The sequence below is a fragment of the Neophocaena asiaeorientalis genome, unplaced genomic scaffold, assembly GCF_003031525.2.
Source record: "Neophocaena asiaeorientalis asiaeorientalis breed wild unplaced genomic scaffold, Neophocaena_asiaeorientalis_V1.1 scaffold7, whole genome shotgun sequence".
In the NCBI taxonomy this organism is placed as follows: Eukaryota; Metazoa; Chordata; class Mammalia; order Artiodactyla; family Phocoenidae; genus Neophocaena; species Neophocaena asiaeorientalis.
In genome coordinates this window covers 5,392,302-5,416,706 of record NW_020185337.1, presented here as the reverse complement: position 1 = coordinate 5,416,706, position 24,405 = coordinate 5,392,302, and the positions used below count along the sequence as shown (strand labels likewise).

At 36.6% G+C, this 24,405-nt stretch overlaps 1 protein-coding gene across 1 annotated transcript in view; it reads right to left on the bottom strand.

The window, feature by feature from the left end:
* INPP4B (inositol polyphosphate-4-phosphatase type II B) overlaps nt 1-24,405 on the bottom strand; it is a 480,337-nt gene that overhangs the window by 328,298 nt on the left and 127,634 nt on the right. Inside the window, exons 3-4 of the mRNA XM_024736048.1 lie at nt 15,164-15,375; nt 12,890-12,934 (exon numbers count right to left, since the gene is read on the bottom strand). Of these exons, the coding sequence (XP_024591816.1) occupies nt 12,890-12,934; nt 15,164-15,254 (136 nt within the window). The 5' untranslated portion in view covers nt 15,255-15,375. The remainder of the gene's footprint in view (nt 1-12,889; nt 12,935-15,163; nt 15,376-24,405) is intronic.

Below are 24,405 nucleotides of genomic sequence, written 5' to 3'. Positions count from 1 at the left end.
AGAGAACTATATTATATATATATATTTCAGATTCTTTTCCATATATACATACATATATATATATATTAAACTGAATCACTTTGCTGTACACCTGAACCTAACACAAAATTGTAAATCATCACACTTCAAGAAAAAAAAAACAAGAAAAGTGAAGGCGAGAGTTACAAATTTTGGAGACAAAGACCCGTAAATATTCTTTAAAGCCCATAGACTTTGAAACTGCTTAGAGCAAGAGGGTGTGTAAGTTTCGTGAGTATTAGGATAAAACTGATATTCTGAATTTGAACAAGTTTTGACCTGGGAATACCTCTTGTGTTCAGACTGACTTCTGCCACCTTACCCCTGTAGATGACAGCCAAGAGCCATGTCCTTGTCATGGTCAAGTAGAGGGAATGGAGGAGTGAGGGGCAGAGCACTTGAAGAGTTCTGGGCTTTGCTATACCAGAAACATGAGCGCGGGCAAGTCACTCAACCCATCTGACAGTCAGTTTCTGCTGTTGTAAAATGGGGAGAGCACCACCATTGCCAACTGTGAAAGGTCAAAGCTCAAGTAAGAAGCATTTGGGAAAAGACTGCTCTGTACAGTGGACGTGGGAAGGGACTTTTCTTTAATCCCACGTTCCACTCTACTAGGTTTCTTCCCCGCGGCTTGGTTCCCAGGTAGCCTTGGATACATTTGCATGCCATCTGCTTGACAAGAAGCCCCACTGACAAATTTCAGCTACACAGACAACAGCATCAGGGGACCTCGCTGCCTCATAACCTCGGTGGCTTCCTAATGAACAAAGCTGCTAGGCAGGGCTTCCCTGGTGGCGCAGGGGTTGAGAGTCCGCCTGCCGATGCAGGGGACGCGGGTTCTTGCCCCGGTTCGGGAAGATCCCACATGCCGCGGAACGTCTGGGCCCATGAGCCATGGCCGCTGAGCCTGTGCTCCGCGACGGGAGAGACCACAACAGTGAGAGGTCCACGTAACGCAAAAAAAAAAGAAAAGAAAGAAAAGTGAAAGCTGCTAGGCAGTCCTGATTCCTCAATTACCCACAAGTAGCAACAGATGTTGCAAAGGTAGACCTGTTCCAGTGACCAGCACTCTCAGTGATTAGACAATGGAGGAAAGAAAGTAATTAGGTAAATCACACACAAAGAGAAATAAACTGGTTGGGGCATGTTGATCGTTGATGAAAGACAGATAAACAAGGTAGATGTGAACATTTAAAAAAAAACCCTCTAATTTAACAAGTAATTAGCTAAACCCATGTGGAAAAATCAATTTAGGCCTCCCTTAACTAAATGTTCCTGTGGTATATTATTCAGAAAGAAATGGGAACAGAAGAATAGATATAATTTATTGCAACGAAATTCAGTTAAATGGTACACTCCTAGCAAATAGGAAGTGAGGCAAAAAGAGACGTTTGTTCTCTTTTATACTTTTCACTTATTAACTGATGTCATGTATCTCAACCTCCTGAAGAATGCCAAGCTAGAATTTAGACCAGTAGCAATAAAAACAGCTACGTTCCAGAGGGAGCACACATTACATCTTGAGTCGCCAGAAAACACTACCCACACGACAGACCTGTTAAGAAGCTCTAATTGGTTCACTTTCTCTTCCTTCAATTAAATCTCTATCTCAGCAGTACAAAAACGTGATGCAGGTCTTAGATAACCTTTTATTGTCTACCTCCCTCCAATCCTGTACCTTTAATAATCAGCCACAAGGAACATGGCCTTTGGAATTCAAAACCTGTATTTCTCCACTCCCGTCCTTATGCCCTTGGGCAAGTGACTAACCTGTGAAACAGGAATAGTGAGAAGCACCTAGCTGGTCTGTTCTGAGATCAGAGATAAAATGTGAAAAGACACATGGGGAAGATTCTCGCGTCTGCAAACTCTGCATAGGTAGGCAATTATCAGGGGCACAGCATAGCTACAGATTTTGCTGTGTCCCACTCAGCATGGTCTGAGCCTTCTCTGAGTTTCATCTAGTTTAGCCCCAAAGCCAGTAGGACTCAATACCTGGCACTTAGGAGTTCAATAAGTGACAGCAATTATCATGCACAAAACTTCAGTGCCAAGATCCCTTTTCAAAACAGTACTCAGTGAGTATGACAAAGTGATTTACCCAAGGTTAAATCCAAAATAGCAAAGGCTAACCAATCATTAGGTATATGTCAGATACCAGTTTAAAGGCTTTCTGTATATTAATTCATTTAATCCTAACAAGAACCATATAAGGTAGATACTGATCCCCTTCCTGTTTTACAGAGAAGAAAATAGGGAGTCAGAGACATTGTGTCATTTTTCCAAGGCTGCCTGTCGGGTAGTAACAAAGACATTGTTAAAATTCTAGAGTAGTCTTCACACTCCCATCTCTTTAGCTATATTGCCTCCTCACTCAGATTGTAGACTGATGAGCCTGAAATGCAAAACTCCTGTCTATTATTTTGGTTGTAGTGATAAACTGTTGTTCCGAAAAACATCTCTTCAAAGTATTGCTAGTTACCTGATGCTGTCAAAATTGAGATAGCTCCAAGAAAGACACGTCAGGCAGATTCTTGTGTCTATGCAAGCTCTGCATAGGTAGGCAATTGTCAGGGACACAGCATGGCTACAGAGTCTGCCGTGTCTAGCTTAGCAAGGCCTGAGCCTTCCCTGAGTTTCATCTATTGATAGCTTAGCACCAAAGCCAGTAAGACTCAATTCTTCCTGATACCCAAATACAATCTGCAAGCACTAGAGTAATGTTGAAAGACTTGAGTTTATTTAGAATTGTAAAACAAGTTTCTCATGTATGTGCAACAACTGTAAAATACTGCAAGAAGATTTCTAGAGCCTTAATTTATTTTTAGAGTGGGATTATAAGTAATAAAGAGGAAAATGTAAATGAGCATTAAACTCATCACCTTAGGAAATGAGCTGTAGGATTTTCTTTCATGTAGTTTGCTACTCCCTTTGCCTGAATTGTCTCCTGTGTTCCTTCTAAACCAGCTGAAATCCTGCCCATCCTTCCAAACCTGGTCCAAATGCCACTTCCTCTGAGATGTTTTTTGACTCTCAACCACTGTGCCACCAGGAAGCCCCACAGTTATATTTAATCACTGCTTGCTCAGTACTTCCATAGTTCTTGGCTTATGTCTTTATTTTGGCCTTATCACAATCTACCTGGCCTGATAGTTTGTCTCTACCATGTCCTGGAAATTCTTGAAAAGCAGGAATCAAGAAGGAGAGAGGACAGCCTGAGGGTTAAAAGCAGGAGTTCAGATCAGACAAAACTCAGCTTGGATCCTGACTCTGTCACTCAACTTCCATAAGATCTTTGGAAAGTTGATCATTGGGAATCTTAGATTTTTTCCATCTTTCCATTGAAGATAATATGGGTGAGTTTGTTCTGTACTCAGATTCCTGGGTTCAAATCTTAGGTTCATAACTTTACTTGTTTACGTCTAAGTACCCTCTCCTATAAGACAAGATGATAATAGAGAATTTGTCTCATAATGAAATTCTGAGAATTAAAGTAATTAGTTTATGTAAATTATTTAGAACCACGTCTGGTGAACAAACAAGCACTCGGTAAATGTTAGCTACTTTAATATTATCCTGTAGAACTGTGGTAAGGAAAACATGGTATCCTGTTTGTAAAGAGATAAGCACAAAGTAGATGCTCAAAAAATGGTAACTATTACTGTGATTCCCTGGTACTTTACACTGTAAGAATAAAGAAAATGGCAATCAACGTATAATGAGCAAAAACATAGAGCAAGCACATTCTTAGCAGTTGTTTCTCTTGTTGCTTGAAAATCATCTTGCAGCTTATATGAAGAAGTGTTTCATATAGTATTTTTATCAATAGGTTAAATACAAAAATATACCGCTGTGCTCAGTATTCCCTTTAGTTTGCCTATGATACCACGTAGAGAGTAAAAATACTAAGGAAGATATAATAAAGTCTTCCGTTCTCCCTTTGGAGCTTTAAAGAAGTCAGAGCTTTATGATCACTTATGAAAACAGATCAGCAGGAGAGGAGAAGTGTGAACACAGGAGAAAACTGGCAAGTTTAGCCTCCTCAGATTTTGTTTTCTTTTCCAGAAACATATAAAACGATGGCTGATTTATAGCAATTCATAAAGTATGAATGGATGTGACATGCGGGTTAATGAAGGCCTTAGCAATCTCTAAAAGCAGTGTCTATACAGAGATGAGACAGTTTTTGTGCAGCTTGTCAGTTTGGGTGTATTTTATACACATTTTCAAATTCTGAACACAGAAAACTGATCACATGATTTACATGACTTTCTTTTTCCTAGCTGGGTTATTAGAAATATTGCGGCTGTATATATAAAATCTAAAATCAGTACACAAAATCACATATATGCTCCAACAGAATAAAGAACAAAGCATTTAGAATCAGCATTCTTCTTGTCCTCATTGAAAGTCACTCTAATATTTAAAGTAACCTACCCAAGGACGTCTTGCCATTATACCATAACATAATGTTGTGATAGAACTGAATTTTAATCACTGAATTCTAGGCTGGTACACATCATTTACCTGGTACAGGTATATAGTGGGTTGCATGCCCACAGACTTTTTAAAGTCTCTATTTCCATAGAGAAAACAGAGTTTCTACAAGGTGTACTTCAATTTGTTTATTTAGTCACATTCTGTATGGCAGGACTGACATGGCTTACAGGGTGAATGTGAAGTAATTTCCTATAAAGCACTTGGAATCACTGATTTTTCAGTATATACCACGATTCCAAAGGACCAGGAAGTAGATGAATCAAGAATCCTATTGAAGAGTACAGTTTTTATTTTCTCTTCTAGGAAGACAAGATGGCTGGCTTTTTATACGTGACTTGGTGTAATAAAAATAAGTATTTATTGCACGCCTTTCTGTGTCTGTGTTTTCTGAATTTGGAGTATTTATCTTGTTCCAAGTACCAAGCGTCTGCTTCTGCTGCTCTCCTGGTCTAAAATGTGATTCCTCCTTTCCTCTACCTGTTCTAACGCTGCTTTCCTCCTTCAAAAACTCGCTTTAGTTAGTCTCCCCTTGGAAAGCCTTTCCTGACCACTCCTCCTCATCCTAGTTTGATCCTTTACAACATTTCTCATATTCTTAGAGACCCTAAAAAAATAGCTTAGCGTTTAAGGATCTTTTTAATCACTTCAGGAGTCTTAGTTTGATCTCTCTACTTATACTATGAGTTAACTGAAGGCAAAGGGCAAAATTTTACTCCTTCAAATATGCCCCCTTTCTTGTTCAGCTTTTTTAGGTATTTATTTAAACAAACAAACACCACTTGATCATGACATTTATATGGGCACGTTGCAGAGATTTTAAAAGATAAAACAAAATATCTTTATGCTTTCCAAAGGAAAGCACAACAAAAGAAATAAAAACTGTACCAAGTTGTGAGAACCATGGTTAAAGACACTCATGCCTAGTCTTCCAATCTTGTTATTTTGTACACAAACACTGTTAACACAGTTAAGTAAGGGTTATGTTGTACAAGCAGTTTGTTATCCTGCTTTGACAACTCTTATATTCCCCTGTTTGGTGAAATATTCTCTTGAAAGATGATTTTTTAATGACTGAATAGTTTTCCATCTTAAGAATCTAAGTTTCACTATAAAAATTAAACAACACGTGCTGATTGACTCTGAGTTGGGGATGAAATACAGTGGCTTAAACTTCCCCTTTATCTATCCTGACTTTGAAGCATTAGGAAAAAAAGTCAAGAAATGAGATGGGAAAACAGAAATCAAGAGAGATAACTCTCTGAAAATGTATGACCACTTTACAGAGATAACTGTGATATATTTCTGCATTGCTTATTATTGATTGTTATCTGATATAATTTTCACGATATTACTAAGAAAATTATAGCAGTTAATATAGATTTATTGACTTTAGAGAAAACTGAAAGAAAAAGTAAGGATCTGTTAAATAATTTGAACCTCAGATTAGTCTTATTTTATGTACTAATAAAATCTATAGGGGAGGATTCGATCCATTTTCAATTCCAGGGGAAAAAGTCTCAGGAAAAATTCATTCCATAAATTTATGTACTGATTCTTAAAAGATACATCAGCTTCACACAAGGCAAAGGATCTAACAATCAGTTGGCTTTGAATCTCATCTCTCTCTATCCTTTACTCACTAGAGTCTTGGCATCACCCAAACACCAGGGCTGATCCTATTGTTCAGAGGTGAGGTACGGGTGAGGGAGACTAGAAGAGGCCATGGGAGTAGGGATCTCACTGGCTCAGCCCATCTTCTATCCTACTACTGCCCTAATCTGACCTTGGCATTCCAGTAGCCCAGCAAATGGTCCTTCACTATTTGACATTTCCCCTTTTACTACGAGCCCAGATCAGCTCCTAGCTTGGTTTCATGCCTGGTCAAACCAGCAACCTGACTGACTATCCTTGAACCCCAGTATTTCCATTCTTAAAACCCTATTACCTACTGTGCAAGTATCTACTATAGCCTGCCCCCTCCTGCTGGGAAAGTCAACTGGGTTTTTTTTTTTAATCTTTTTTTAAAATTGAAGTATAGTTACTTTACAATGTTGTGTTAGTTTCCGATGTACAGCAAAGTGATTCAGTTCTATATATCTATAACTATATCCATTCTTTTTCGGATTCTTTTCCATTATGGGTTATTATAAGATATTGAATATAGTTCCCCATGCTATACAGTAGGTCCTTATTGTTTATTTATTTTATTTATATTAGTGTGTATATGTTAATCCCAAATTATGAATTTATCTCCCCTGCTTTGGTAACCATAAGTTTTTCGATGTCTGTGAGTCTACTTCTGCTTTGTAAATAAGTTCATTTGTATCATTTTTTGAAGATTCCACATGTAAGTGATACATGGTATTTGTCTTTGTCTGACTTACTTCACTTAATATGAATCTCTAGGTACATCCAAGTTGCTGCAAATGGCATTATTTCATTCTTTTTTATGGCTGAGTATATTCCATTGTATACATATATACCACATCTTCTTTATCCATTCGTCTGTCAATGGGCATTTAGGTTGCTTCCATGTCTTGACTATTGTAAGTAGTGCTGCAATGAATATTGGGGTACATGTGTCTTTCTGAATTAGAGTTTTCTCCAGATAAGCCCAGGAGCGGGATTGCAGGATCATATGGCAACTCTACTTTTAGTTTTTAAAGGAAACTCCATACTGTTCTCCATAGTGATTGCACCAGTTTACATTCCCAGCAACAGTGTAGGATGGTTCCCTTTTCTCCACACCCTCGCCAGCATTTATTATTTGTAGACTTTTTGATAATGGCCATTCTGACTGGTGTGAGGTGATACCTCATGGTAGTTTTGATTTGCATTTGTCTAATAATTAGCAATATTGAGCATCTTTTCATGTGCCTATTGGCCATCTGTATGTCTTCTTTGAAGAAATGTCTCCTAGGTCTTCTGCCCATTTTTTGATTGGGTTGTTTGTTTTTTGGGGGGTTTTTGATATTAAGTTGAATGAGCTATTTGTATATTTTGGAAATTAATCCCTTGTCAGTCGCATCATTTGCAAATATTTTCTCCCATTCTGTAGGTTGTCTTCTTGCTCACTTGGATCTTACATTTAGTATGGATACTTTCCAAATCAGCATCTGCAACATGCATAAGTCCCTTTGGACACAAAGAGGCCTTCCTTGACCCTCTATATTCAAAATAGTCCCTCTGAAATGCAAACTTTTTGGATACTTGATTATATTAAGGAATTTTTATCAATATTTTTAGGACTAATAAAGGTATTGTGGTTATGTTTTGAAAAAAAACTGAACAAAAACAAAAACAGTCCTTCTGTTCCCCAAGTCAACTACCTCTCCCCCAGGCACATTCTAGATAGTCACCCTGTTTCTGTCTACACAGAACTTAACACTACCTGAAATTACTTTATTTATAAGTTTTCTATGCTCCTAATACACTTTAGATGAGTGAATTACTTGCCTTGTTAAGGATTTCACGCCAGCCTCCACGTCGCCACATTCCTATCATAATCGACACCGAGGCTGTTGACACGTATGAAATGTGCATTTTGATGTATGCTGTGTCTGGCTTCCAGTAGGTGTCAGTCATCAACGTGTAAGTTATTTAAAGAATGTGACTCCACAGTGCCAAATAAAAAACACAAGAACCACATGTACACACGCATGCCATTCCCTCCTGTGCACTAACACGCATTAGTGACTATTGCCTTGGATTTATGGTATGTGTGGTGTCCATATAAAAATATGAAAACATATCTTTCTAAGTATTCTATTGACTTTGGAGACAGTAAATGGAGGCATGACAATAAACACTGTAAGCATAATCAGAAGAATAAACAAGAAATAGTTCATAGGAATTTCCTTTCTTTCCTATCTTTGTCAAATGACTCACCTCTATACATTTCCCACAGTGGTTTCAAGAAAGAAATGTTACCAGATTGTAAGAAATGATCCCTCTTCTTAAATGCCAGCTTTGTTGAAATGAAAACAATTTTATTAGACTGTAAACAAAATCTGTGTTCTTTGGGGTTTTTAATTATTTTTCTCTTTGTGAAAATAAAAAGGGTATCGATGTACTCAAGTGAAACAATGAAAGACATGTGGAAGCAGAGATGTAGGTGTGAGAGTGAATTATATAATTTAAATGCAGTCAACCACTAGAAATACAGCTGATAACGGGCATGAGATACTCATTTTATCAGTACATGCTTCTCTTGTACTAATTTTAGCTGATTATTATATACTTTATTTATATACAGCTTGCTCAATTGACTAAGCATTTCCTAACTCGTTTACTTAGATAAAGATGTAGCAGAGGAAATTCAGCAAGATATAATGATTTTACAGTGGCATATAGACAAGGCAGAGACAAATCCTTGATGGAATATAACTCATACAAAGCAATATGACACCTACAAAATTAGTGTGGCTGTTTTCCCAATTTAAAAAGCAAGGCCATTGAAACTCTCAATTTGTTTGAATACTTTGGTACAGAACTGATAATCAAATATAAAAAAAAATTAGTTGGATGGAGAAACAACAAGGTCCTACCGTATAGCACAGAGAACTATATTCAATATCCTAAGATAAACCATAATGGAAAAGAATAAGAATATATAAAAAATGTATATACACGTATAACTGAATCACTTTGCCGTACAGCAGAAATTAACAACATTGTAAATCAACTATACTTCAATTAAAAAAACTCCCCCCCGAAAAGAATTTAATTGGAAAATAAGGTGAAAAAAGTCTCTTACCTTGTTTGTGCCATTTTTTCCTAGATTTTTTTTTTTTGTATTAAGATGCTTTGCTTTCTTTCTGATTAAAGAAACATGCACATTCTTAAATGATGACAAAAATATTTAAGAAACTATTATTCTCTCATTTTTAATCATGAGGTGAAGTCAGCTATATAATAGGTGAAATCTTGAATAATTTGTGAGAGTAAAAAAACTCAAAAGAAAAAAGAGACAAAAATATACTATAAAACCTACACGGGTTTAGCTGTAATCTCCTTGAAAGAGTAGTTTTTTCAAAAATTCTTCAAGGGATGGTACAGTTAAGGATCTTAAAGTGCTAAGAAACATAACAAACAGTTTGGAAACTACATCTTCCAGGATCAAGAACACAGTTCCCTGAAGATTCTAAATAACTTTCTTTTGTTTACTCGTCAGGCATTTCCTGCCATATGATAAAATAAAATTACCTGTTGTTAAGGATTCTACTGGGGCTTCCCTGGTGGCGCAGTGGTTGAGAGTCCGCCTGCTGTTGCAGGGGACGCGGGTTCGTGCCCCGGTCCAGGAGGATACCACGTGCCGTGGAGCGGCTGGGCCCGATAAGCCATGGCCGCTGAGCCTGCGCATCCGGAGCCTGTGCTCCGCAATGGGAGAGGCCACAAAAGTGAAAAGCCCGCGTACCGCAAAAAAAAAAAAAAAAAAAAAAAAAAAAAGAATTCTACTGTATTTTTTGAATAGATATGAAAAGAGAAAATTAAGGTTTGTTTTTTTAAATGGGAGGAATATTATTATGAATAAATTCTCAGAGCTGCTCATCTCTGAGATTATGATTCAAAGCCGGAAATGTAAGTGACGACAGCATTGTTCCCAAATTTGACTGTGCTTTCAAAAGGGTTAGTATAGTTAGGTCTTTGAACAAGATAAATAACTTTAATTGAAATAAAAGACAGGGGGAGGGGGAAGGGTAAACTGGGACGAAGTGAGAGAGTGGCATGGACATACATACACTACCCAATGTAAAATAGATAGCTAGTGGGAAGCAGCTGCATAGCACAGGGAGATCAGCTTGGTGCTCTGTGACCACCAAGGGGGGTGGGATAGGGAGGGTGGGAGGGAGACGCAAGAGGGAGGGGATATGGGGATATATGTATACATACGGCTGATTCACTTTGTTATAAAGCAGAAACTAACACACCATTGTAAAGCAATTATACTCCAATAAAGATGTTAAAAAAAAGAAAAAATATACGTAAGTATTAAAAAAAAAGAAAAAGTATATATTAATTGTTTGGAGAGAGTTACGGGGTCTTCAAGGGTCCCCAAAGGGCAATTTAACTGGGAAAAAAAAAAAAGAAAGAAACAGAAGACAGGTATTTGGCCCAGGCATTCTGTCTCCATGTTTGACTAACAGCCTCCACTCCAATTGCTTCTGCCTAGTTCAGATTTCCCCTGTTCTCAGGATGCAAGTAAGAAAGCTTTCTCTGTGTTTTGAAATACACCAAATTAGTCTAACAAATCTTCATTTTTCAGAAGTCCTGCTAAAAAGGTAAAAAATGAATTTCTTCTCTTAAAAATAAAAGATGAGTAAATAAAGGCCCAAGTAGCAAGAGTCAAGTTGTCAGTGAGTCAAGAGGTGCCTAGGTCTTCTTTGCTACTTGGCTCCCTTTCTGAAAAATGAATTCTTTCTATATCTGACAACATCTGAGAACTCTCTAGAGAAATAAATAAATAAAGTATAGCTTTATCAGTGGTTGTTAGGGATTACAGGAGAGAGGGGGATGAATAGTTAGAAGTCAGTGAACTTTTAGGACAGTGAAGATAATAAGTGTGATACTATAATGATGAATACATGTCTATACATTGTCCAAATCCACAGAATGTATCACACCAAGAATGAATCCTAATGTAAACTATAGACTTTGGGTAATAATAATCTGTCACTGTAAGTTCATCAAATGTAACAACTGTAGCACTCTGGCAGGGGATGTACTTTCTGTTCACATTTGATGTGAGCTTAAAACTGCTCTAAAAATAAAATCTATTAGAAAGAGAAAGAAAACAAAACCAAAAAATCAGGATTATTTCTTTTCAATAAGTTATGGTTGAAAATGTAATATTTTGAGCAAAGGGTGTAAACTTGAAAGCTATTTCACTATATAATGAAAAAGTATATTCCTAAAATAATTGGGACTTCAAACCACTAAAAACTACTGCAGATAGTGGATGTAGATATTTCAATTTTCCCATAACTTTATAAAATATGTATATCAATATTTGAAGATTTGGATACTAAAATGTATCTGTATATGGAATTGAATGCATGCATTTACAATTCTATAAAACTTCATACAAATAAAATGTAAAGATATTGGGGACCTTTCAAAATATTTCAGAACAGTGAGAGAGAGGGAAAAAAAACCTTCTCTGAATAGTTCATAGGAACCATATTTTTACCCCCTTTAAATACCATTTTGCAGCTAATTCCCTAATAGCACTTTGTAGTCATACCTGATTCAAACACAAAGCAGCTCCCACTCACTAGCTAAGTAGTGGATCAGCCTCAGGGTACACATTTTTTTTAAAACCAGTGATATTTAAGCAAAAAAAAAATTGTATTGAAGTATAGTTGGTGTACAATATTGTAGGGGTGCACATTTTTAATAATTCACCCTTGACAAAGTTACAAATTTCTACATGTGCCAGATCTTTAGAGTTGCTTAAGCAAGTTAAAGCTTTGAATTAAAATTAAACTCTCAAAGTCAAGGATCTGTCCACAACATCAAGATGGAAGAGTAAGGGGACTGGGACTTCCCTGGTGGCACAGTGGTTAAGAATCCACCTGCCAATGCAGAGAACACAGGCTCGAACCCTGGTCCAGGAAGATCCCACACACTGCAGAGCAACTAAGCCCGTGTGCCACAACTACCGAGCCTGCGTTCTACAGCCCACGAGCCACAACTACTGAAGCCCACACACCGCAACTACTGAAGCCCGTATGCCTAGATCCCGCGCTCTGCAACAAGAGAAGCCACTGCAATGAGAAGCCCACACACTGCAACGAAGAGTAGCCCCCACTCGCTGCAACTAGAGAAAGCCCGGGCCCAGCAACAAAGACCCAACGCAGCCAAAAATTAATTAACTAATTAATTGATTTTTAAAAAGAGTAAGGGGATATTTTTGAGTGAGTGAGACCAAAAGGGGGCATGAACCTTGTAAATGGTATAAAGGAGGATAAAGGAAAACTCTACATGAGCCCAGTCTCCAGCCCAAGGAGTAGATAATTAGACACATGGATTTTGAGAAATGTTGATTAGCAACAAAATCGGGTCACTGTATTAGAATGAGTGCTGGGCGCCAGATTTGCGGAGAGCAGACCTGATTGAGAGGCACAAACCCATCACCACTGAGCCCTTAATCCTTGGGTCATGAGCTGACCTGCTCCACAGCTCGGATTCTTTACTAATAAACTGGGGAAAATAACACTTACCTTATAGAATGAAATTTTTTCATAGAACAATATTCATTAAAGTTTATAAAATATATAATGATATAAGTAACGTATCTAAAGTTGTAAATTATATGTACAAATGGCTTATTACATTTATAGCTATAAATAAATAAGATGGAATTTCTTACCAAGGATGAATTCCAGCTGAGGTTCATTTGCAGTCTTCTGAATACCTATGAATAATAGGAACAAATTCAGATTGAAGATATTTAACTCATTATGAAAATTATGTCAACATATATTACTTTCAGCCTGCCCAGTATGTATAAATGCATTACTTGGCAGAACAAATAAACTCAGTTAATCGTCCAGACATATATATAAGGAGTCGGTTCTCGGGGCAGGACATAATATTTGTAGCAGAACTAGATATGACTACAGATTTGATTGACCTATTTAGCACCATGGCCATAAAAAACTCAAAAACATTGCTTTTGTAAGCCGCATGACAAATATGAAACATATCTTCAACTGTTTCTGTTTCTTTTGGATACATGTAGACAGAGATGGGACCTTCACAAAGGATGACCTCACCAAAGTCCTCTCTAACATAGATTTCTCTTTCACACCACTCCAACCTGGTGTTAATAGTAAATTATTAATTAAAGAGCTACCTCTGGTTAGGTTACTCAGGACTCGATGATGGTGGTTATTCAGCCAACTTACTGTTAGCTAAAATCAGCATTCTGTTAATGTTTCTATTCCTTTTTTTGGCAATTAAAAAAAATCTATTAACATGGCTAAATGATTGAAGGTGAAGGGGGAGGGAAAGTGAGTCTGAGAAAAAGGTAAGCAAATGGGAATGTCTAATGGTTAGAAGGTAGAAACGTAAGGCTGGGGCAAGTGATAATGTCATAGGTGGACTCTCTAAGACCACACATGGTACGGGGCTTCCTAAACAAGAGGGGCTGAGGACAGGGATGTCATTTGTAACCACTCATGGTGACCGAGAAATGTAAGAATATTGTAAAAATCTTTTCCTCATTTATTTTTACTGGTGCACCCATCAGATACAATTTAAATTTATTAGCATTCGGTCATGAATATACTGTGTTAACTACAGATTGGCACTTGCCATCTGCCTCTACAAGGATGAAATCATGTGCTGCAGCTGCTGACCTTCAAAGGAGCTCAGGGTGGAGAGCAGAAATGAGGCACGCTGTGCTCTGGGAAAAACTGGCAGAACCGGTCTTCAGATGGTTAGATATTTTCAGATGACGATTTTATGAGCCCGATTCTTGCATCTCCTCATATCTAGAAAACCACTAAAACCCTTCATGGTGACGTCTGCTCCTGGTGACTAGCAGAAACCTTCTGCAAAAAATATGTGCTTGATTGTATGTACTCCCTCTTCACCAAAATCACATATATACCGACCTTCCCTCCTGCCTCTTTGGAGCTGTTTCTCAGAGCTGTCTGAAATGCTGTCTCCCAGGCTATAGTCCTCATTTTGCCCCAAATAAAACTTAACTCACAACTCTCAAATTGTGCAATTTGGTTTTTAGTCGACAACTGTTAGAACCACCTCTTTGTATAAAAATCATCCATTTTTTATTTCCAGAGTTCACATTGTTTTTGCAGAGTAACCATTTATTTTTATTTCCTGCTGACATTTAACATTGCTATGGTTAACAATTTTAGACTTTCCAAGAGAGGTTAAAGTGACAATCATTAGGTAGGTCTTTGTTAATTTCAAATACTGTGGGTTTTTTTTAAAGGTTATTAACAATCTGCTGTAAGCTCTGACAATCAAATTTCTCAGAAAAACTTGTCCAACCAATACCATTTTCTATAGATTAGTTTTATAATATAAATAAAATGAGAAGCTAGGCATATGTTTGCCAGGGTTAAATAACTGGGCAACAAGAATCTTCTGAAAAGAAAAAGACACAATTTATGCTAAACAATAAAACCCAAACTCTAAGACGTTAAGCATGAGAGAAAACGTACAATTCTTCCAATGACTTTAATTACTCGAGTAGCACAAAGACCAGTGTTTATGTTCACCTGCAAATCTTGGCCAAAGAGCCAAGCCTGCCCTATTTATGTGACTTAGTGTTCTCAGGTATGGCAGCGACAGGCTAAGCATCTAGTGTAACTATTGTGCCCTAATGCTTTCAACTGAAATGTCTTTGGTTTTAAAGAGAAAATTTCCATGTTCCAAAAAATAATTCCACATGAGATTATAAAAATGTTCAATAGAATGTGTACTTAAAAAGTATTTATTAACGTCTTAATACACATTCAAGAATGATGATTCTATTTGCTATTGAACCACTTCATAGATGATCATCTACCTCACCCAAGATAGAAGATGAGAGGCATATCATAGATTCAGAACACTGAAACAAACAGCGCAAAGGAACAACGTTAGTTAATTTGGGGGGTGCATGCATACTCACTTGTGAACTGAAATTCCCCAGTATCATTTGCCTGGGGTGTGGGCAGAAAGTTCTGGCCTTCTTCTGATGCTCCTTCCTCTTTGATTTCCATGATCAACCTTCACAGTTCTTTAAATCTTCCAAATATTTGTGCCCAAATGTCACTGCCAATGATACCTGGCTTAATACAGATGTATCTTCACACTAAAGTCCTGATATCCCACTCTGAAATTCTGCATTTAGGAAACAGCAACAGCAAAAATCTCAGTTACTTCAGAGTTCAGGATAAAGTTAAGAATTAAAGGTAGGTACAGCCTACAGCTACCTTCATATGAACTTCTTTCCTGCCTATCCCACTTTTACTTTCAGAAACAATCCACCCGGTTAATGTACCATAAACTCTGGGTTAAATGGGTAATCTCTGTGCAATCACTTTATAGTCATATGAGGTACTTCTAAATTCTGAAAGGTATATTATTTCTCTTCTAGTTCATTTTGTAAAATAGCAGATAGCTATATGTACCTAATTTAGCAGCAAGAGCAGATAGCATCTTGTCCAGGCATTAGCATGTTTTGCTAAGGCGATCTTGCTATCATTCCTTCCATTAGAACTGCCCTCTACGCTCATCTCTCCATCCACCCTTGTTAGAACATTGTTCATGAGCACATAAAGATAATTTGGCGGGACGCTCTTCTTCCAAGGTGAGCCAACAGGCTGTTCAGGGGAGCTTCCGACCTCATCATTATCCATAAAGTCTCTTGCTGCTCTGTCTGACAAAGGTTTAATTGTTTAATGATGGGGTATATGGGCTAAAGAATGAATAATAATTCTAAAAAGCTAAAGCTCCAAGGGAAATGAAAATAATGGCACAATGATGAAAATTAGCATGGGGAAAGAAGCCTCCAAGAATTTAATACCTATGTTGCACAGACAGCCTCAAACAGTATCAGATTCATTTTGATATTTAGCATGTTATACATGACCAAGAACGATTAGGAAAAAAAATCAATGTTGTTTTAAATCAAGTTACCAGCTGAATTAAAATGTATAAAAATCTTTAAACGTCTGCCCAATGCTGTTTAATGAGATAGCAGCAGTAGAGTTTGGTTTGGAATACTGATTTGGTTTCCAGCTCCACAAGTCCACCAACTCACTCTTTGTTGTTCTTAACAAAAGCAGCTTCATTTATAATTCAGCTCTAGTTTTTTAAATATCATCTGGCAAAAAATTAAATCCACAAAGCATCTTGAATCTTTAGAAACGATTACAATAAGCTTGCAGATAAATACACATTGGCTTCTAAGGATACAACTAGGAATACTTGCTGGGGTAAAGGGCCATAGCACTATCGATAAGACCAAAACCATCAATTTGATAATTATATATTATTTATCGTTTTATTGAGTTATAGTTCATGTACCTTATTATATAAGTTACAGGTGTATAATATTGTGAGTCACAATTTTTAAAGTTACAGAGTGCATTTATAGTTACTATAAAATATTGGCTATGTTCCCTATGAGGTACAATATATCCTTGTAGCTTATTTTATACATAATCATTTGTATCTCTTAATCCTCTACCACTATATTGAAAATAAAAGCAAAAATAAACAAATGGGACCTAATTAAACGTAAAGGCTTTTCCACAGCAAAGGAAACCATTGACAAAATGAAAAGACAACATACTGAGTGGGAGAAAAATATTTGCAAATGATATGACCGATAAGGGGTTAATATTCAAAATATATAAACAGCTCTAAGAATTCAACATCAAAAAACAAACAACCCAGACACAGACTGGCTGAATGGATACAAAAACAAGACCCAAATATATGCTGTCTACAAGAGACCCACTTCAGACCTAGGGACACATACAGACTGAAAGTTGAGGGGATGGAAAAAGATATTCCATGCAAATGGAAAACAAAACAAAGCTGGAGTAGCAATTCTCATATCAGACAAAATAGTCTTTAAAGTAAAGACAATTACACAAGCTTTAAATGATGCATTAAACAAGATGGACTTAATTGATATTTACAGGACATTCCATCCGAAAACAACAGAATACACATTCTTCTCAAGTGCCCATGGAACATTCTCCAGGACAGATCATATCTCAGGACACAAATCAAGCCTTGGTAAATTTAAGAAAATTGAAAACGTATCAAGTACCTTTTCTGACCCACTATGAGACTAGATATCAATTACAGGAAAAACTCTCTAAGAAATACAAACACATGAGGGCTAAACAACACACTACTTAATAACCAAGAGATGACTGAAGAAATCAAAGAGGAAATCAAAAAATACCTAGAAACAAATGACAATGAAAACACAATGGCCCAAAACCTATGGCATGCAGCAAAAGCAGTTCTAAGAGGGAAGTTAATAGCAATACAATCCTACCTTAAGAAACAAGAAACATCTCAAATAAACAACCTAAACTTACACCTAAAGCAATTAGAGAAAGAAGAACAAAAAAAGCCCAAAGTTAGCAGAAGAAAGAAATCATAAAGATCAGATCAGAAATAAATGAAAAAGAAATGAAGGAAACAATAGCAAAGATCAATAAAACTAAAAGCTGGTTCTTTGAGAAGATAAATAAAATTGATAAACCATTGCCAGACTCATCAAGAAAAAAAGAGAGAAGACTCAAATCAACAGAATTAGAAATCAAAAAGGAGAAGTAACAACTGACGCTGCAGAAATACAAAGGATCATGAGAGACTACTACAAGCAACTATATGCCAATGAAATGGACAACCTGGAAGAAATGGACACATTCTTAGAAAAACACAACCTTCTGGGACTGAAACAGGAAGAAGTAGAAACTATAAACAGACAAATCACAAGCACAGAAATTGAGACTATGATTAAAAATCTTCCAACAAGCAAAAGCCCAGGACCAGATGGCTTCACAGGTGAATTCTATCAAACATTTAGAGAAGAGATAATACCTATGCTTCTCAAACTCTTCCAAAATATAGCAGAGGGAGGAATACTCCCAAATTCATTCTATAAGGCCAACATCACCCTGATACCAAAACGAGACAAAGATGTCACCAGGAAATAAACATACAGGTCAATGTCCCTGATAAACATAGATGCAAAAATCCTCAACAAAATACTAGCAAACAGAATCCAACAGCGAATTAAAAGGATCATACACCATGATCAAGTGGGGTTTATCCCAGTAATGCAATATACGCAAATCAATCAATGTGATACACCATATTAAAAAATTGAAGAATAAAAACCATATGATCATCTCATAGATTTAGAAAAAGCTTTTGACAAAATTCAACAACAATATATGATAAAAAGCATCCAGAAAGTAGGCATAGAGGGAACTTATCTCAACATAATAAAGGCCAAATATAACAAACCCACAGTCAACAACATTCTCAGTGGTGAAAAACTGAAACCATTTCCACTAAGATCAGGAAAAAGACAAGGTTGTCCCCTCACTACTATTATTCAACATAGTTTTGGAAGTTTTAGCCACAGCAGTCAGAGAAGAAAAAGAAATAAAAAGAATCGAAATCGGAAAAGAGGAAGTAAAGCTGTCACTGTTTGTAGATGACATGATACTATATGTAGAGAACCCTAAAGAAGCTACCAGAAAACTACTAGAGCTAATCAATGAATTTAGTAAAGTAGCAGGATACAAAATTAATGCCCAGAAATCTCTTGCATTCCTGTGCACTAACGATGAAAAATCTGAAAGAGAAATTAAGGAAACACTCCCATTTACCACTGCAACAAAAAGAATAAAATATCTAGGAATAAAACTACCTAAGGAGACAAAAAACCTGTATGCAGGAAACTATAAGACACTGATGAAAGAAATTAAAGATGATACAAACGGAGAGATACATCAGGTTCTTGGATTAGAAGAATCAACATTGTGAAAATGACTCTACTACCCAAAGCAACCTACAGATTCAATGCAATCCCTATCAAACTACCAATGGCATTTTTCACAGAACTAGAACAAAAAATTTCACAATTTGTATGGAAATACAAAAGACCTTGAATAGCCAAAGCAATCTTGAGAAAGAAAAACAGAGCTGGAGGAATCAGGCTCCCGAACTTCAGACTATACTAAAAAGCTACAGTAATCAAGACAATATGGTACTGGCACAAAAACAGAAATATAGATCAATGGAACAGGATAGGAAGTCCAAAGATAAAACCACGCACATATGGTCTCCTTATCTTTGATAAAGGAGGCAGGAACATACAATGGAGAAAAGACAGCCTCTTCAATAAGTGGTGCTGGGAAAACTGGACAACTACATGTAAAAGAAAGAAATTAGAACACTCCCTAACACCATACACAAAAATAAACTCAAAATTGATTAAAGACCTGAATGTAAGGGCAGACACTGTAAAACTCTTAGAGGAAAACACAGGCAGAACACTCTATGACATAAATCACAGCAGGATCCTTTTTGACCCACCTCCTAGAAAAATGAATATAAAAACAAAAATAAACAAATGGGACCTAAGGAAACTTAAAAGCTTTTGCACAGCAAAGGAAACCATAAACAAGATAAAAAGACAACCCTCAGAATGTGAGAAAATATTTGCAAATAAAGCAACTGACAAAGGATTGATCTCCAAAATTTACAAGCATCTCATGCAGCTCAATATCAAAAAAACAAAAAACCCAATCCAAAAATGGGCAGAAGGCTTAAATAGACATTTCTCAAATGAAGATATACAGATTGCCAACAAACACATGAAAGAATGCTTAACATCATTAATCATTAGAGAACTGTAAATCAAAACTACAATGAGGTATCACCTCACACTGGTCAGAATGGCCATCATCAAAAAATCTACAAACGATAAATGCTGGAGAGGGTGTGGAGAAAAGGGAACCCTCTTGCACTGTTGGTGGGAATGTAAATTGATACAGCCACTATGGAGTACAGTATGGAGGTTCCTTAAAAAACTAAAAATAGAATTACCATACAACCCAGCAATCCCACTACTGGGCATATAACCTGAGAAAACCATAATTCAAAAAGAGTCATGTACCACAATGTTCATTGCAGCTCTATTTACAATACCCAAGACATGGAAGCAACCTAAATGTTCATCAACAGATGAGTGGATAAAGAAGATGTGGCACATATATACGATGGAATATTACGCAGCCATAAAAAGAAACGAAATTGAGTTATTTGTAGTGAGGTAGATGGACCTAGAGTCTGTCATACAGAGTGAAGTAAGTCAGAAACAGAAAAACAAATACCGTATGCTAAAACATATATATGGAGTCAAAAACAAAAAGTTCTGAAGAAACTAGGGGCAGGACAGGAATAAAGACGCAGACGTAGAGAATGGACTTGAGGACACTGGGAGGGGGAAGGGTAAGCTGGGACGAAGTGAGAGAGTGGCATGGACTTATATATACTACCAAATGTAAAATAGCTAGTGGAGATGATTGACGGAACAAGGAAAAATCCAAATGCTTCTATCTGCTGTAATGAAAGGAAGGGGGTAAGCAGAAAATGAGGTATGATCTGAAAAGTAAGTGACAGAAACTTGAGGATAGTCTCCCTAAGAATCTCAGTTTTTTTTTTTTTTCTTTCAAGGGCATATTTGGGAGCTTTGAATAAAGAAATATTTCTTGACTTCAAAAGCATAGTTCAGACCGTCATACTGACTGAAGTAAGTCAGACAGAGAAAGACCAATATCATATGATATTGCTTATATGTGGAATCTAAAAAAATGGTACAAATGAACTTATTTACAAAACAGCAATAGAGTCACAGACATAGAAAACAAACTTATAATTACCAGGGTGGGAGGGGGAGGGATAAATTGGGAGATTGGAATTGACATATACACACTACTATATATAAAATGTATAATTAATAAGGACCTACTGTATAGCACAGGGAACTTATCTCAGTACTCTGTAATGGCCTACGTGGATGGATAAAGAATCTAAAAAAGAGTAGCTATATGTAAAACTGATTCACTTTGCTGTACAGCAGAAACTAACACAACAGTGTAAATCAACTATACTCCAATAGAAAATTTTTTTAAAAATAATAAAAATTAAAAAAAACCAAAAGCCTAGTTCATAAAGGAAAATATTAATAAATTTGATTACATTAAAATAAAATATTCTGTAAGCAAAAGATACAGTAAAGCATGCGATAACAAATTACATACTGGGAAAATATGTTTGTAACACAGTAGTTTTCAGCTTCTGTTTAGACAAAGATGTAAAGAATATTACTCCTGCCGTAAACTCAAGAAAAAGCTGAATAATATATAAAATCGTAACTTTTCCTTAACTAATCAGAGAGCTTAGGTCTCAGAGCAACCAACCAGGCTGAAATCTAAGGAAAGACAAAGGCCTCCACAGAGCAGAGCTTTCAGGCACAGGAGGAAGGGGGTGTCAGTCTCCAAAGAAGCTGGTAATAAGAATTCAATTGAAATATTTAATGACTTACTCAAGGTCAGGAGTAGGCCAGCATGAGTGTATAGAGCTTCTGATAGCCACAAATTCAAAGGTAGTTTGTCCCCACTAACAGACTTTCATGGACCTCATCACATACTCATAAGAAAGACTGGGAGCACAGTAGGATCTGAAGAAGGCAATCCTTGGTGATATAGGCCTGTGAGAGCAGAGCAGCAGTCACTGCAGAGAAAACATAGCACAACACTTGCATCCTTATCCCTATAGAACAAAAATGGCAGACCCTGTTGCCATCAGCACACAGGTGAAAACTCATTGCAATTAGGAGATGGAACAAGAGAAGGGAAGGAAAGTTTCCTGGGATCAGATCATTAGAGATCTTCTGATCCTCTATTTCTAAGACAGGGACAGGGTCATTGAGAAAGCCCCATCCCTAAGACCCAAGAACACAGATTTTGCCTAAGATCAACGTTGAAATAGAACAACAGAGAATGTTTCTGCTCCCAAACACCAGGCCAGCAAACACTAAGAAATAAGTTAACAGTAGGTTACCACTGGGGGAGACACAGAAGCATGAATAGTGGACCTCTCTGATGCAGAAGTTTCCAGGAAAAGTCTAAACTGGAGGGTGGAGAACAAATTCTCCAGCCACCCAAATCCCACCCTAAACACCAGTGAACACAGGAGTAAATCTGAAGCTACAGGTGCATTGAGGGTGGGCATAGCAACAACAAAACCCTAACCCAGCTCAGTTACTGACTAGATTGATTCAACTCCCCCAACACACAAAGGCTTAACAGAAAAAGAGAAAAGCTCACTTCCAGGCCTAAGTACTAATTCTTTCATACCCTACTATCCTACAAACAACACAAAACAGACGAAGATAAAGATGAAGGAGAAGATGAAGAAGAACAAAAACACACTCAAGAGAAAAAGCAAATACACAATCAAGAGATCCAGACTCAGAAAATACCCAAATTTGGAACTATCAGAAAGAGAATATATTAAAGACTGTAATGGGAAAGGTAGACAACCTGCATGACTACGTGGAGATTTTTAGCAAAGACAGAAACTAGTGGAAAAAGTCAAATGGATATGCTAGGAATGTAAAACACCAGCATCAAAGATGAAGAATGCCTTTGATGGGCTCATCAGTAGATGTGACACCATCACGGAAATAATCTGTGAACTTGAAGACAGGCCAATAGAAATAACCCAAACAGAAATACAGAGAAAAAAAGTGAAAATGCATGAGAGCATTCAAAAACTGTGAGACAGTACCAACCAAAATGCATTATCCAAATCTCAGAGAAAAGAAAAAGACAGAATAGATATTTGAAAAGACAATGGCCTAGGCTTTTCCAAAAATATTTAAAAACATCAAAACACCAATTTAAGAAGCTCAGAAAACACCAAGCAGAGTAGTGCATGCACACACACACACACACACAAATACACACACACACCAATAAGCAAATAAGCAAATCAAACAAAAATTAAAAAAAAAGAAACTTCTACATGTATTCAACCTACTGAAAACCAAAGATAAGGGAAAATTTTTGAGATAAAAAAATTTTGACCGCAAAAAAGGCAAAGTACACGTAGAGTAACAAAAGAAGAAAATATCTTGGACTTCTTGTTAGAAACTATGTAAGTGACATCTTTAAAAATCTGAAAGAATAAAAACTGTCAGCCCAAAATTCTACACAAAGTAAAAATAACTTGTAAAAAATTAGGAGAGATAAAGACTTTTAGCCAGACAAATAATTGACAAATTCATTATAAGCAGACCTGCACAGCAAGCAATATTAAAGGAAGTTCTTCAAGCATGACATTACAGAAAGATACTTGGATCTACAAAAGAAATGAAGAGCACTATAAATGGTATGAAGAAAAATATATGTTAATTTCATCTTTTCTTACTTTGAGTGACTATAACAGATAATTGCCCAAAGCAGGGCTTGGCATAATTTTCCTGTTAAGGACAGATAGTAAATATCTTAGGCCTTTTGGGCCATACAGTCTCTGTTACAACCACTCAGTGCTGCTGCCACAAGGTGAAAGCAACCATTGACAATACATAAACGAATAGGCATGCCCATGTTACGATAACATTTTATGCAAAACTAATTGTTATTTAGGATTTGGCCTGCAGGCTAGTATTTGCCAAGCACTGGTCTAGAGCACGATTAGTAGCAATGTATTGTATGCTTATAGCATGTGTAAAAATACAACATATAACATCAATAGCAAAAATGATGGGGGGAAAGAATAGGGAGTTATTGTTTTTACACTAAAATTATAGTATACAATTATATCACTAAAATATATGAAAGTAGACTGTGATTAATTAAAATGTATATGGTACTTCCTAGGGTGACCATTCATATTTTTAAAAAAATAAGTATAAATAATAAGCCAATAGTGGAGGTAAAATGGAATAACAAAAAATACATAATAATCCAAAGGCGGGAGGGAAAGAACAAAAAAAGATGGAATAGATAGACAAAACTAGCCAAATATTTGTTTTTAATCCAACCACATCAATAATTACATTAAATGTAAACAATCTACATACACAGACACACACACACGCACAGCAATTAAAAAGAGAGATTATCAGCTTGGACAAAAAAGCAAGGACTAACTCTATGTTTCATAGTTATATTTAAATATAATGACATACATAGGTTAAAGTAAAAGGATCAAAAACTTTAAACCATGCAGACACTAATCAAAAAAAAATTGAAGTGGCTATATTAATATCAAGTAAAATAGATTTCACATCAAGGAATAATATAATGACAAATGGTTAAT